At 39.4% G+C, this 15,935-nt stretch overlaps 1 protein-coding gene across 1 annotated transcript; it reads right to left on the minus strand.

Annotated features, from left to right (window-relative positions):
• Window positions 1–7,789: 7,789 nt before the first annotated feature.
• On the minus strand, window positions 7,790–15,011 carry LOC147496414 (RNA polymerase II C-terminal domain phosphatase-like 3). The gene is made up of 12 exons (XM_086559440.1): window positions 14,171–15,011; window positions 13,964–14,096; window positions 13,818–13,873; window positions 13,663–13,723; window positions 11,914–13,554; window positions 10,799–11,410; window positions 10,533–10,679; window positions 10,177–10,445; window positions 9,780–9,891; window positions 9,418–9,675; window positions 8,570–8,616; window positions 7,790–8,494 (listed from the first exon to the last, which is right to left on the minus strand). The coding sequence occupies exons 1-12, from the start codon at window positions 14,719–14,721 to the stop codon at window positions 8,422–8,424; spliced, it is 3,960 nt and encodes a 1,319-aa protein (XP_086415566.1). The 5' UTR covers window positions 14,722–15,011; the 3' UTR covers window positions 7,790–8,421.
• Between the last annotated feature and the right edge of the window lie 924 nt (window positions 15,012–15,935).

Here is a 15,935-nt window from a genome sequence, read left to right on the forward strand (position 1 = left end):
AATGAGAAGGGAGAAACAGAAATGAGAGAGACTGAAGGAAGAGAAATGGCGTGAGTTAGTGAGTTTATTCCCGCCAATTTTATCGAGATCCATAGTTAACACGTGTTTTGATAACAACGGCCAAGATCTAGAAGATCTTACCCGTTAAAAAGTGACCACATGTCTCATCACATACCATTGAATTGGTATCAAATTACAAAATTAGATATGGTCAACTTGGTCAACATTGACCTCATAAGGGTATTGTAGGTAATAGCAAAATATGTGAGTTGGGCGGACGTCCATCATTGGTCAACGTGGTCAACTCACGGTTAGGAGGACCAAAACCTAATAATCGAACATTGGTGGACCAAAGCCTAATTACCCTATTATTAGGAGGACCAAAACCTAAAAACCCCATATATCTAAGTTATTAATGCAAATAGTGGGCGGCAAGGGCCTATGCAAGTAAAGGCAATACAACGACCCTTGCTAAAAGAGCAAACAACACATGCGAAGTCATTCAGATAAATTTACCACCCATCAAAGTGACAATCAGAGCAGAAATGCAAATAAGTTAATTAAAGGGTCAAGTACTGGACACCTCTCAAACATAGAGTAACAAGATACAAATTAGCATACAAAAACCTCGTAGGGCAAAACAAAGAGATACAAAGTGCAACCATCAAACATTTTTGTTAATCTCTTCATCTGCGGCCTCCTCAATGACAGCATCTGCCACGACTTCAATGGTCATGGCGACTTGGGTAGCAGAGTTGCCAGAAATGAGGACGGCACTATTGGGTATAGGAGCTGGGGGAATCAGAGTAACCGCAGACTCATCCGCAAGGGCAGGCTTCTCTGGAAGTAGGCGTCCCTCTTGAGTAAGGCGGGCGTACTCTTCCTTGATCTTCTTGGCTACCTGTTTGTTTGATAAGTTCTGCGGTGCTCTCCTGATGTTGCTGAGAAAGGATAGCCGCAGCCTCGCTGTGTTGTTGGAGGAGTACTTCACGCTGATGGCTCAAGCATTCATTAACTCCATCCATATACTGCTGGTGTGCAGTCTCAGCACCCTTGAGCTCATCCAACGCCTTGAGCTTGGCCATTTCCGCGACTTCCAGTTCTTGTTGGAATCGAGCACAAGTGTCTCGCAGCCTTTCAAGCTTGGCAACCTCCTTCTCCAATGATTCCACCTTGGACTTTGCTCCGAATAGGCCGCGGATAATGTAAGAAATGTCCAGGCTTACCTGAGAATAAGGGTAGGATTGAGAAAATGGGAAATAAGAGAAAGTAAGTGTACAAGCAAAGAGGGGAATTACCTTCTCCCAATTGGTATAGAAAGAAGTCTGGTGTTGTTCAAAGGTGCCCCCTTCCGTGTATGCAAGATCTTTTGGGAGACGGGAGCCATAAAACAAAGTAGATGCCACGGCGTCTCCAAAGCCGAGTTGCCAATATTGACGGTGTGACTACGAACTTTGAAGGTAGGGCATAAAGCGTCAAGAGTGTTTGCGGACCCCTTATCGTTGACAATCACCAGTTCTTTGCCAGGACGACGGGTTTGGCGAGGATTAAGCACAGTGACGGCATTCGCAGCAGTGACGGCCGTGGAAGTTGGATCCTCAGACATTGAGGTTCGCAGCCGTTTGTGTTGTGGTTCAAGCGGAGGAGCAATTTGGGTGGTAGAGGGGACCTCTGTCACATCCTCATCATCAGAGTCACTGTCAAACAGCTTCCTCTTGGAAATGTCCATATCAATATGGGAAGAGTCTGCGGATGGGGAGTGAGGGGATAGATATTGATCTTCCCAAGTAGAGATAGACTTGTAAGAAGGCAGAGCGGCGGGAGCAGCCAGGGGGATGGGGGATCAGGTCTACGGACGGTAGGCTTTGTCGGGTTGCCTTTATTGGATTTATGCCTTTTCACAATGGGAGGAGAGGCGCGAGGTTTCCTTTCCTTAGGGGGTGGGGGACGGTAAAAGGGAGCATTATATCCTCCGATCGTTTGAAGTTGGGGGTCAGATAAAAGTGGAGTCCAGAAGAAGGGTCAATGCCGAGGACCGCTAGTTGGGAAGATCCTAGTTCGCGGAGTTTTTGAAAAATGGTGGAAGTCTCGCCAGCGTAATTGTGAGACTTTGAATCTATCCTCCAACCTGCACAAAGAAATAGCAATGTTACCCTTCATAAGACAGACAGTGAATATCAAGAGATAGATGGAAAAATGACTCATCACTAACCAAGAAGGCAAGATGGTTAAGATTCAGTTCGGGTGGGAGATCTGTGGATAAGAAATTCCCAGAAACATACAGCGGATAGAAATGTCATGCCTTGTCCAAGGTGGTGACACGGAGGACAAATGATTATTTCCGAGGACAGACGCAAAAAGAATGATAATCCACACTGATATTTTTGGTGCTCTTCTTTATGTAATAGTGAGCAATTATATCGCGGCATGATATTTTGGGTACCCCGGACTTATTGTAATGGTTCGCAGCATACATGACCCTCCAAAAGTTGTCAATGTCTTGGAAAGGAGGGATGTTGAAGTGGTTGCATACCTCAACATCCAGAAGGGACAATGGGAAACGGAGTCTAGCGATGATCTGCCCAACTATGGCCACTAGACACCCTGGTCGGTAGGGGACTAAGTGAGGGAAATAAGCTAGGTCAGGTACATGTTTTAGGGTGACGTCAATGGGGATGCCGTAGGCGGCCTTGACTGCCTCTAAATTAGGTCTACGACTTCGAGGCGGTGGCAGCGGAAGAGCAAATTGTTGCCCTGAGGTGGAGGGGGCCTCGGATGGATCAATGGGTGGGGGAGACGCCATCGTATTATAAGGGGAAGAGGAAGAGTCGCCGGAATGGGAGTCCTACATCAGAACGGGTGGGAGAAGAAGAGAGCACACAGTTTGAAAATGGCGGAGAAAAGAAGACACAGATCAAAGACAGTGCAAGAAAGAGAAAGAGAGAGAGAAAAGGACCAACCTGAAAAAGGGAAAAACCAGTCTGGGTCTCAGGCACTGGAACGCTTACAACAGGAAGAGCAATAGGGAGCAACAACACCACCAATCGGAGGGATAAAAGTAAGAGTGTGAGGGAAGAAGAAGAAGAAGAAGAAACGAGAGAGAAAGAGCAAGGGACTGAATGAAAGGGAAGGAAGATTGAGCGGGATTTTATAAGGGGAATGGGCAAAACAGTAATTAAAAGGTGCTGAAATTGAGGGGGCACTAAAAGGAACCTACATGAAGGAGACATGTGGATGCACATAAAACGAAGGGACGCTAACCTCATGCACGTGTCGAACATGTGAGGCCAGTTGTACATGTTAGGAGATAGGCCGCGGCCTAAAGAAAGAGTCAAAGCCGAAACTCTCGACCCCCCGATTGCAACCATGATCGCGGACTCGAGAGGGGGCATATGCGGTGGTAGGATCCGGGGTATGGGAGATCAGTGGTGGGATGAACCCGAAGTAAAATACGCTGCGAAGGTGCGGTGTACAGGATCGGACCGCGAACTCATAGGTAAGGTACGAGAACCCTACACGTGGAGAAAAGAAGACCGAAAGATGAAGGGACAGGTGGATGATTGGGATGAAAGGGGAGCGTGGTATAAAGAGGAAGGAGAAGGAGAGAGAAATGGAGGTTTTTTCACAATTAAGAGAAGGCTAAACCTAGAGAAAGAGAGAAAAGAGTTTAGAAGTAAGTGAGATATAACCCAACCTGCAAATTCTAGCACTCAAAATGTCGCTGAAATTCATGTAGAGCACAACAAGCAAATTAATTGAGTCCGAATACCAATATATAATCAGAACTAACTGAATTCAGACTGACTTCAAGTGAACTATAAACAAGAATAGGAAATTTCAAATGCACAACAATATAATAACTGGAATCTTCAACTTCCCATTCCCAAAAGATTATTGATTGAGTAGATTTAGCTGATTGGAGAAAGATGGTACGGCAACTATCAAGATAATCCATATTAACTCAGAAGATTACTATGGTTGTATGATGGGAACCCTTGGTAATGTACTGTCAACAATTTTCCACAAATCTCTAGCCTGATCTTTCCATTTTCCGACATACTGGATACATATTTGGTATTCATATTCTCAAGGACGTAGGCATTTGCAAGCGAATTTCTCAGAACTTGCGTCCGAAATCTATAATCTCAATTGCTTTAAGGTGCTTCAGTGAATCTTAGCACACAAATCTAGTAACTACTATCTATGCCTATTGTCTATGTTTGTGGATGCTTAATGATCCTAATCAATCTCCGAACCCACGAGTCAAAATACAGTTAATTTTAGTAAAAAGTAATGAATCATCCATCTCTCTTTTCTACCGTTTTGGTGAAAAACAAGGTGAGGCTACCCAATGAAAAGGTGAATATTAATCTCTGACGGGATATTAGATTCAGTCTGGACGTAAAAATGGAAAAAAAACGCTCCGGACGGAATGAAACATCCGGTCTGAAATTTTAAAAAAACTGAAAAAAAGTTGAAAAATCATGCGAGACGAGAATGAAACATTCTGTCCGGAAAAAAAACCCATTTTTTTGAAAAAAAAACACAAGAGACGGAATCCAACATCTCATCCGAAGTTCACAACTCAGCCACTATCTTGGTTGAAAGTTTCACCTTCGTTTTGACTTGGGAAAATAGTCACCACCATATTCACCTTTGCATTGCATTGGGCAAAAGTTTTAAACAAAAAAGAAGTGAATAAAATCACAAACCCACCATATCCACCTGCATTGGGAATGCTCTTAGAAAGTTCTATAGGAACAAAGGTAGTCTAAATTCAATTATCCAAGTATCGAACTGGTAATGTACTTATATTGGTGTAGTCCAACAAACCATCGGAAAATGTATTGCAAGAAATATAAGGAGCACAAGAACACAAAGAAATTAATAAATACAAATACTACCAATTTTCAACTACAAAGTAACATTTTGCGATTATTTACAGGCAAACTACCGCTGCAAAGAGGCCAAAGAGATAAGGGTTATTTAGGTTTTGGTCCTCCTAAATAATAGGTATTTAGGGTTTGGTCTGCACTAATCGGTTTATTAGCTTTTGGTCCTCCTAAATCGTCTTGACTAACAGTCAACCAAGTTGATTGTCACAAGCTGTTAGTCAAAATAATTTAGGAGGACCAAAGCCTAATAAATCGACTAGTGAGGACCAAACCCCAAACCCCAAATACCAATTATTTAGGAGGACCAAAACCTAAATAATGATGAATTATACTTGACAATTGTTTCTTTCTTCACTTATTTTTGCTAGATTACAAGATGAGGAGTGCACATAAGAAAGCGTCCCTTACTCAGTGCAACAGTGAGTTCTTACATTGCTTATCTTAGTGAACATGGTTAATGCTGAACACCTATTACTTTTAAGAGGGCATGCAACTAAAAGCCTCGTCCTGATTCCATTTTATGAGTAACTTCATATTTGTTTCATAATTTATCTGTCATATTTATGTCGTTCAACTAAAAGCGTATCATGCAGTAGGAAAGACGTGTTTTGATAGTTGGTACTATAAATAAGTTAATAACCATGATTCACGGTGAAGTTGTTAATTATGTATAAGAACTAAATGTGTGCTATCTTTTCTACCTAGTACAAACTCTGATCGTATTAGTAAGGTTGTTTCAATTATGAAAAAAAATCCCTTTATCATTAATCTTTTTAGATTGAATCATTAACTCCAGACAATCATACCAATGCAAGTAGACATGTAATGTCTTCGATAAATATTTAAGTAGGTAGATTAGCCAATCAATGAACTCTCCCTAATACAACTTTAGACATATAAAACTGCTACAACTGAAGAGATCAATTGAGGGACATAAATATGACATATAAGTTATGGAATAGATATGAAGTTACTCACAATGTAGAATCAGGACAAGGTTTTCAGTTGGATGCCCTCTTAAAAGTAATAGGTGTTCAGCATTAACCATGATCACTAAGGTAAGCAATGTAAGAACTTACTGTTGCACTGAGTAAGGGCATCTCCAATGGGGGGTGTAAAATTACACCTCCACCTAGGTGCCATTAAGATTTTGCAACTCTAATTGCAAATTACTGTATAGCCCATAAATATCCACTCTTTATTGTTCCTAACAGAGAAGTGTAAAAAAAATTGATTTTAAACTCGGACGACACTTGAAGAGGGATGTCACTTCAAGTGTCATCCGAGTTTAAATTTTTCAAATTGTGACTTTAGAAATAGATAGGGACGTCACTTCATTTCTTTTGTTCAGACGTGTGTTCAAGTGTCGCCCAGGTTATTTATCAACTAATAGTGAGATGTGAAATTTCCTACCCCCTCTATCAACTAATAGTCTATTACCTACGGTTTAGCACCCCTATTGGATAGAGCTTTTTTGACACTTGGAGTGTAAACTTTTCCCTCTATACAGTTTACACCCCCCATTGGAGATGTTCTAAGGGACACCCCATTCCCTTGTAATATAGCAAAAAATAAGTGAAGAAAAAAAACAACTTTCAAGTATAATTCATCATTTTTTAGGTTTTGGTCCTCCTAAATAATTAGTATTTGAGGTTTGGTCCGCATTAGTAAATTTATTAGGCTTTGGTCCTCCTAAATTATTTTAACTAACGGCATGTGACAGTTAACTTGGTTGACTGTTAGTCAAGACGATTTAGGAGGACCAAAAGCTAATAAATCGATTAGTGCGGACCAAACCCCAAATACCCATTATTTAGGAGGACCAAAACCTAAATAACCCAAGAGATAAGTCCAATGGTTTGGTGCTCCATCCCACCAAACCACAATAGTGTTTTTTCAAAGCAAATCCACAATAGAGTTAGTGGATTAGCGTTTTTCAAATCCCATGGTTTTTTTCACACCCGACTCATACTGGCGTGTAGACTTGACGCTATATCGTTAAAACTGACGCTATAGATAGGTAAACTTATACCGATAGCGTTAGCGGGTTAGCATTTTGACGCACCATTATATCAGAATTTCCATGATATTTAATGTTTTGCCGCACTATTAGACTTAGCCTTACAAACTAGAATGTGCAATCAATTCCAATGCAAATCAAGTCATGTGAAGTCGTCCCTAGGCACATCACCTGTTCTAAACTTGCGCAACTTTGTTACTTAATAGAGTCGCTCTATATCAAAGTCTGCCCTGTCCTTATGGTTTAATCGATTTTTACTGGTTTACAACTGTACCAGGATGGCAATAGGTCTTCAGTATCTCAATTTTGTTGGATTTTGTTTATTTGTACGAGATGTTGCATCTTCTCCTGGCAAACAGGTACCAGTTTTGTCCACACATGTATTTTCTGTGGTCCACCTAACCTGTGTCTTCATGACAAACCAGGCAATCTACTCTTTACCAACGAAAGAATGGTCAGGCATAGTGTATCATCTGCTCATAGAAATTTGTTCCACGTGCAATTGCATGGTAGGGAACTGGGGATTCAGGTGCCTCTGGACTCTGGTAGTCTGATTCACCTCTTTAAATGGTTATTAGCTCTTTTTTGAAAAAGAGAAAACAGAAATTCCAATTTTACTCTAACCGTTTGTCCATATGTAGCCTTGTAATAGAAGCCTTTCCACATCAAGGACATTTGGACAATGGGTGTTTCTCTCTTTCTTTTTCAAATTAGGTGCGGTCTCATTCTCTTTCTTATTTTAAAAGCCGACAAACAACTGGAACAAGCAACTGGAAATACTTCGTTTCCACAAAACGAAAACAAACAAGGATAAGCGGAGAATTACTCCAATACACTAAAGAATAATTCTTAAACTTCAACTATGCTGAAAGAATTCTCTTAGATTTTTTTTCTTTATTGTTGTATCATCAATCTAACATAGGAAGAAGAATATATTCTTTTAGTCCTTTCTCTGTTTATTTATTTACCCACGTTTTCTCAATGGCCAATTCATTTTTCTCTGAAACACCAAGGTAAATGTTTTCAGACTATTACTTAGTGATTTATTTCATTATCCAACATCAACAAAAAATTATACCAATTTCTCAACACTTCCAAGCTTTTAAGGCCTTTTTTTAAAGAAACCGTTAGGAGTAGGCGACTAGCCCCAAATACAAAAACCCCGCACCACGGCCTCCAGTTCATGCAAGTCTTTATGGAGCCCTCTTCTGAATTTCTTATCTCCTCCGAACTCACCGCAAAACAGAGGTGAAAACATTCAAATCCCCGAGCTGAAGTATACTTTTGCTGTATATGATAGGGTCAAAATTTTCCCCTTTGTTCATATTCAGAACACTTTTTTCAGGGTGTAATAGGTGTTTATCTTGATCTACACCCACAGAAACTAGGCCAGTTTTTTTACCAAAACTTGTCCCATCCAGCACCCAATTTCTGTTCCACCCAAATTAGATCCCTGTTTTTCAATTTGATTACCACATTTAGTTCACCAATGGGGTCAGTTTTGAGTTAGGGGAGGTTTATTTTAACTGCAAAGTCATTCTCACTCGCCCTCCGATATAACAAGGCTGATGCTTCCACCCTGTCAAAACAAGAGGTTTAGTCCATAACATGCAACAAAAATTTACTCTTACAATTCAGGAGCAAGGGTCCTTACCACCCAGGGTGGACAACAAATCTTCCAGTCGACAGAGCCCAATTAACCTGTTACAGCATAACAAAAACTTAATATGCAACCAAATCAATCAGAAGAACAAAAATTTAACCACACAACCAGATACATCAGTAGAACGATGATAGTTTAATCATTGGCATAAAAGCATGGGCTGGTAGGGTTTTCTCCATATCCTTATCAAAGAGGAGATCCATATGTAGGGACTTATTCACAATGACAACAATGGGACTCCCATTTTCATCCTTTCCAGCATCTAGTAATGTTACAACCTTATCTTGCAAAGAATAATATCTAAGGTTATTATTTTACTGTTTTGGGTAAAGAAAAATTTACTCTAGTCGTTTCCCAATAATCTGTCTGAAGGCTGTCCACTAAAGGATTTAGTTTTATCAAGTACATGTGCGACTCCATTTCAATAAGATCCTTTACCTAGAGTTATTTGTACCCATTTCTAGACCACTCAAGTTATTTGTACTCCATTTCACTCTAGTTATTTCTCATAGTGAAGATCTCCTAGACCACTTCCTTCTCATAATGGATTTCTATTCCACAAACAGATCATTATCCTATTACTTCAGACAACCAACGAAAAAGGAAAGAATGGACCAGACAAAAACGTATAGAAAAGTAGCTTTATCACTATATCCTGCAGCTTTCTGATTTAAGATGATTTGCCAGAGACAATGAACAACTCTCAAAGATAATTATTTAAAAAAACTTCTTTACAGAACACCAAATAGATGGTTGAGATTTTCTCTTCTGGGAGACGAATAATTTCATGTTTGATGTGGCATTTTAACATTTAAAGAATTGGAAGAGAGAAAAAATACCTTGTCAGTCCCAAGAGAGTTAGCAACTACATGAGTGACCAGATTGTCAATCTGAGTGGTGCATACAGCACCAAACTGTTCAGCTGTTTGCCATAGTGGATGTTGGTGGGGCTTGGTTTCGCCAACTGGAAAAATCCTACTAAAAACTATACGACAACCAGCCAAAATTTTACGCTGCTCTGAGGCAAGGATATTTCTAACATCCACCTCTTTTAAGGATAGGTTTGAAAAGAAGTTCTGGTGTATCCTCTCGATTACCTATTAAATAAATATAGACCAAAAAATAATTTAAACATGGAACTGAATATGTGTTATATCTAAAATTAAAAACTCGAAACATCTGTGATGTACTAAAGCCTCACCGTCAAGGAGGATGCTAGAGTGCCATCTTCCGGTCGCTCATCGTGATCAATCTCAAGAAGAGAAGGACCTGGAAGTCCAAATTGCCGTCTACTACAGGGGAAATAAGTGTATCTGCAGCAGTACAGATAGTAAATCTAAATCAAGTGAAGGCAAAAAAAAAGGAACTTCAGACTATTTTCTGTCACATGGAGTAGGTGGAAAGAAACCTGCCAAATGAGTCCTAAGAGAAGTCGTTTTACTGTTTTGTTCCTCCAATTTAAGAAACATTACACTCGTTATGGAATATGTCATTTTGAAGTTAAATTTATCAACGATTCTTTTAGTGAACAAAATACACCAAAGTTGTTATACACTAAAAAAAATGGAAAATCTACAAGGAGGTGTTGAGCCTGTTACCTTTCCACAAGTATCAAATTCAGTTTGTTGTGCGGCCATACTTTTACAGAATCATCTACGATCACTACTGATGATTCCATACCCAGAACCCCTTCCAAGTCCTTACTCTTTGGTATCTTTTCGTCGCCATCAAAAGGGTCCCCATCATCTCCCTTCGAAATAACTCGCCCAGAAAACAACACCCCAGAGGGGTCAAGCACTTTTGCCATCTCTGTGGCATACAGCTTGTTCCCCATTGTATAAAGATGGAGCTCATAAAGCTTGCTAGCCTAAGGTAAAGTAACAGGAAACAAAAAGAAACTCAGTGTCCAATAGAAACTGATACTAAACAACAATTACCTTTTACTGAAAATTACCTTCTCTAGGAAAGTCCAAATTCCTGGCCTCAGCTTCGTCCACATACCCATGTGGGAGAAGCGGAATAAATGCCTATGTGGCTTCTCTCGGTCTTGTTCTTCCTTCTTTCTCAAAATTTCTTCGTGCACCGGGTCTACTTCAACAAACTAAATGGCCAAAAGAAAAGAAGATTATAAAAAACTAATCTTATATAGCAACACTACCTTTTGACTAGAATAATAAATGGTTTTCCATTTCTTTTCTCTGGGTAGTTAAATCATAATACCTTAGCAGAATTAAGAAGGGTGTGATCCAAATCCAAGACAAGGCAGAGCTTCTTAGCTGCAAACAGTGTGTTCTGTTCTTCTATCCTCCTAGCCCTCTCTCTTTGGATAGCAGCTTTCTGCTGCTCATCATATCCTTCAAATAAATGTTCGACATCTCCCCATGTGGTCTCTGATCGGGAAGTTTCTGTTTCACCTTCTGCAGGTCTCAAAAAAGGCCCAATGTGCTGATCTGTGGAAGCAGTCATTGGCAAATCTGCTTGTTCTGCCTTGACGGGCATTGATAGGGAAGAAGGAGCACTCTGAGGATCAGTTGGGACAGTATCAGTCGGTTGAGATGAAATAATATCAGCGAGATTTCTCAAATTTTTAGTGAACTGTCTAGTGATATCTGGCGGAGGAGAAGAATGAGTAGGCAAGGAAGTGGCATCGCCCTGCTGGCTTTGCTGTCTACCACTCATATTGTCCTTGCTGGCCTGAGAATTCGATGTTAGAGATCCATTTGTTTTGAACTGTGTAGATCCGAAGCTCTCATTTGTTTGAAATGTACTACTATGAAGAATACGACGAGGGTCGCGTGGTTTCATCCGAACTCCCAATTCACCCTGAAGGTTCTGTGGAGATTAAATATAATTAATATGAGATAGAATGAACAGAAAGACAGAACACATTAAATACTCTTGGTTTTCATGCTAAAACACAAGTGAGTTAGAGAAGTGCTACACTAACACAAGAAGAGGAGGTAATCCTAGCTATTCTTCGAAACAGTATGAAGAAATAAAAAGACAAAACAAAAAGATTCTTTTATTATGATTGGAACTTTTAATTCCCTAATCCCCTTCCATTAAAAAAAAAAGTCGGCATCATACTCACAGAGATTAACTTTTAACTTCACAGTGCATCTAAAATGGCATTAACATGCAAGAAGTATCACTTACTATGCTTGTGTGCGAATTTATGAATTTAAATAACAAAGTTCTACTCCATTTTGTGACACAAGTAAATTACTAAACAGATGCAGAAACTGGGACCGCATAAACCACATAAAAAATGGACTGGTAGGGTGATAACTCAACCATCTAAAGTAAAAACTCAGACAGTAACATCTGTTGCTCACCATTGAAGGAAGAGTTTGTTGTTTTTCCAAAGGTTTTTGTTCGACACCTGAGGACTTTGATTGAGCAGTAGTCACCAGCGGAGCTGCTCCTGGTGTGAAACTCGAGCTGAAAGCAGGCATTCTGCTCTGGGGTAAATTACTAGACTTCTGCGCCTCAGCTTGTAATCTCTGTTGTTCCATGATCAGTTGCATAAGCAGAGCAGGGTCAACAGCAATGTCCTTCAACAAAGAAGGTAACGGCTGGGTGGTACTGCCAATGACTGGTAACTGCTGAGGTCCACCTGTTATTGGATTAAAGGTACCAATAGAAGGTAACGAATGTGGGGTACTGCCAATCACTGGTAAATTCTGAAGTCCGCCTGTTATTGGATTAAAGGTACCTATAGAAGGTAACGACTGTGGGGTACTGCCAGTCACTGGTAATTGCTGAGGTCCACCTGTTACTGGATTAAAGATACCGGTAGTACTACCCTGTCTTTGACCAGAGAAAATTCCTCCAATCACTGATTTCCTAGGATCACCCTTCCTAGGATCACCCCTGTTCTCTGTCGATTGGATCCTATCAATAACTGGGGTGCCAACACTGCTGCAGTTCTCTCTAGAAACTTCCCAATTTCCCACTCCATTTCTCTGTTTCTTAACAGTCCGACCATCTCCAATAATATCCCCATCATTCTTATTTTTCCTCGAATTCAGAACACCTGCAACATGTTCATTTTTAGGTGTGTCTTTCAACAGAGGACGGGCATTGGGATCTAATGTGCCCCCTTCAGGGTTAGCTAGCCGAAGCCTAGGATCTCTACTCTTGGATGAAGCTCTACCATGAGAATTTGGACGAGAAGCAATCTGTCCCATAGTTTTAACAGGCATTACTCCTTGTCCACCTGATTTATCCATGTGCTCCGTAACAGATACCACAGCTTGTGGTGGCATAAGTGGATTGACGGCTCTAGCATTACCAACACTGGAAGAACTAGAGACCTCGCCATTAGAATCACCATCTCCATCATCACCCTCCCCCGAGGGAGTTGGGCTCGGGAGACGATTACTCAAAAGAAACGAATTGCGACCGAACTTCTGTTGATAAGTAGAAACAGCTTTGAGGGCATCAGTTTCATAGAAATGCACCGAGGCATCTTCACTTTTTTTATTTGCTACCTTAGGTTTAGACTCTGCTTTTATACTTCTATCTCCATCAACTTGCTGTTTCCTAAAATGTAGAGGAGGTGGGGCTTCCCGCGTAGGTGATGGAAGGCTGTCTACATCATGATCCCTGTGAAGGTCTAGTAAGGGACCAAAGCTTCCTCTACCCCTAATGCCTGAGGTCAGTCCCTGTTTCAGATACTGAGATCCCATGTACGCATTGTTCTGATCCCCAAGTTTAGTAGATGATGGCTCCAAAGGAACTACTTTTAAAGAGTTAAACATTTGCCCAGGTTTTTCACCTAAAATGCCCAAATCCTTCCCAGGTTTTTGTCCTAAAATTCCCAGCTCATTCACAGATTTCACAGGTTTTTCGCCTAAAATGCCCAACTCACTCTTCACATCATTATTTACTGGTACCTCTCTCTCTACTTCCATGTCCTTAACACCCAAACTAATTGATGGTGGTGGATCCAGGGAATGCAACACGGCCTGAACCTGAGATCAAAATACATCAAATTAATTTTCCCTACTTTAAATATAAAAACTGGAGTTTCCATAATCACATTGCCATCATCTCATCCAGATTAAATAATGAAGCCACACCTCTTCCATCTGCTCTGCTGAGAAAAGACTGGGAACTTGATTCTTCATATGAGCAAGCAAGCTGTAAAAGCAAATGCAGAAACTGAGACAACCAAACATACATACATGCACAAGAGCATTCAAATAACATTATTAGATAAGTTGTAAGCAAAAACCTCGTAAAAACTTGTTTGTTCTGTCCTTTTTCTTTGGGGTTCATGGAATTGAACACCTATCAGCATCATATTCAACAAACATTAACTCACAATCCAGTACAGTAAAACATTCATGAGAAACTAATATAACAAACATGAGGTCTTACAGAATTCACATCTTCAAAACCAACAAAGCACTGATCAGTAATACCACCAACTACTGACAGCCCACTCTCTGAAACAATCAACTGCAAGGTATCCAAAGCAGTCCGTAACCTCGAACAAACTTCACCAAAACATCTACAAACAAACCAATTCAATTAAAAAAAAAGCAATAATAATTCCCAAACACTAGTCATTGTCTCAAAACTTACTTCTCAGCATCACTAACAGTAACAGTATCTAAAGCTTCTAAAATCAAACAAATCCGTTTCTCAAACTCCGCCTCGTCAGTTATCGGAGACAAATTCTCCTCCTCCTCTTCCTCCTTAATTGGCAAACATTTCTCCCCTTCCTCACTCTTCAGTTCTACCACCTCGGAGTCCAATTCATCAATCTCTCCTTCCTCAATCTCCCCTTCTTCTTTTTCTTCCTCCTTTTCTTCAAGAATGACATTATTAGTAGTAGTTACTACTACTACTTCTTCTTCTTCTTCTTCTGGGGTTATTTCAACAATTAGAGGTTTGTTCTGAACAGCTTGTGCCCAAGCAAAATTATACAAACCAGAACCATAATTGCTGGAAAAAGGATAGTTATTCCAAACCCTACTTGATGATGATGATGATGAAGTATTATTATTATTATTATTATTATTCTTATTATTATTATTAGATTCTTCAAGCATCTTTGCTTCTTCTTGTCTAATGAATTCTTCTTCACTTATTTCTTCCACGTCAGATAACTCTCCTTCCTCTACATATCCCATTCTTATTATTATTATTATTATTTTTTTATTTTCAGATCTGAAATCAAAGATGGGGAAAACGAAAGATTGGATTTTTATTGTGTTTTAGAGGTGGATGATGAAAACTTTTTTTGGAGAGAGAGAGAGATGAACAAGTATTTTTTTTTTTAATGTTGAATGGGAGAGTGTTTAATAGGAGGAGAAGAGAAGACTTTTTTTTTTTTTTTTTTTTTTTTTTTGGGGTGAAGAAGAAGAAGAAGATTATTCTAGAATCTCAACCGTACACGTAAGCAATCCGAGGTTTTTTTTTAAAGTTAGAAATAAAGTTTTCTTCGATGATCTATATATAGCGTCATCGGAGTGTTGTTTGGTCGTGCAGGTTTTTTTGTTTCGTGACTTGGGTGGGAATGTCAATTGCCGATATTACCCCTTCGGTTACTTGAAAATCAAATTTTCACCCCACTCCTCTTTCCGTGTCACCCTTCCTAACAATATCATATATATATACTAGCAAAATGCACGTGCTCTGCACATGAACGACACACAAAACTTATTGAAGAGAATGTGAACATAGTTATTAAGAAGAGAGCTATGTCAGATTGTTACTAATTCATTTGTTGTTAATTTATACATAAAATTCAAAAAATCTAACAAAGCTGCACGTGTAACAAATGCTGCAATATAAAAATCATGTAAATTACATTACATTCATAATACATATCATTTCTTAAATATCATTTTCTATTTACAAATAATTTCCAATGCTGCATTCGCAGAACAATCTAAGTACATGAAAAAAAATGGGAGGAAAAAAAAGATTAATATATATGGTCCTCAAAGTCCCCTACACATTTGAAATACGTGATCTCAGACGCATAAATGGCAAATAGATCATGTTGACAGATATTTGTATTTGAATATAATATCGGTGTCTACATTTAATTTTTATAAAATTATCTTAGCATACTCAGTTCATTAGCTTCTGAAACTGGCACGCTAAAAGAATATAGAAGCCATTAAATATCGTCATAGCATATATCTGCCCAGACATACAAAAAAATTTACATAGTGGCGACAGATATATTCTTAGAAAAAATATTACGTAAAATGTTACGTAGTTTTAGAGGTGGAACTTAGAAGTGTGGAACACAATTAGGTAATATTGTGTAAGTTCATAAAAAAAAAAAATGCAATTGTCCATCATAGGTTCTAAGTTGAATTGAAGTCCCTACGGC

Source organism: Coptis chinensis, chromosome 5 (assembly GCF_015680905.1).
Source record: "Coptis chinensis isolate HL-2020 chromosome 5, ASM1568090v1, whole genome shotgun sequence".
Classification (NCBI taxonomy): Eukaryota; Viridiplantae; Streptophyta; class Magnoliopsida; order Ranunculales; family Ranunculaceae; genus Coptis; species Coptis chinensis.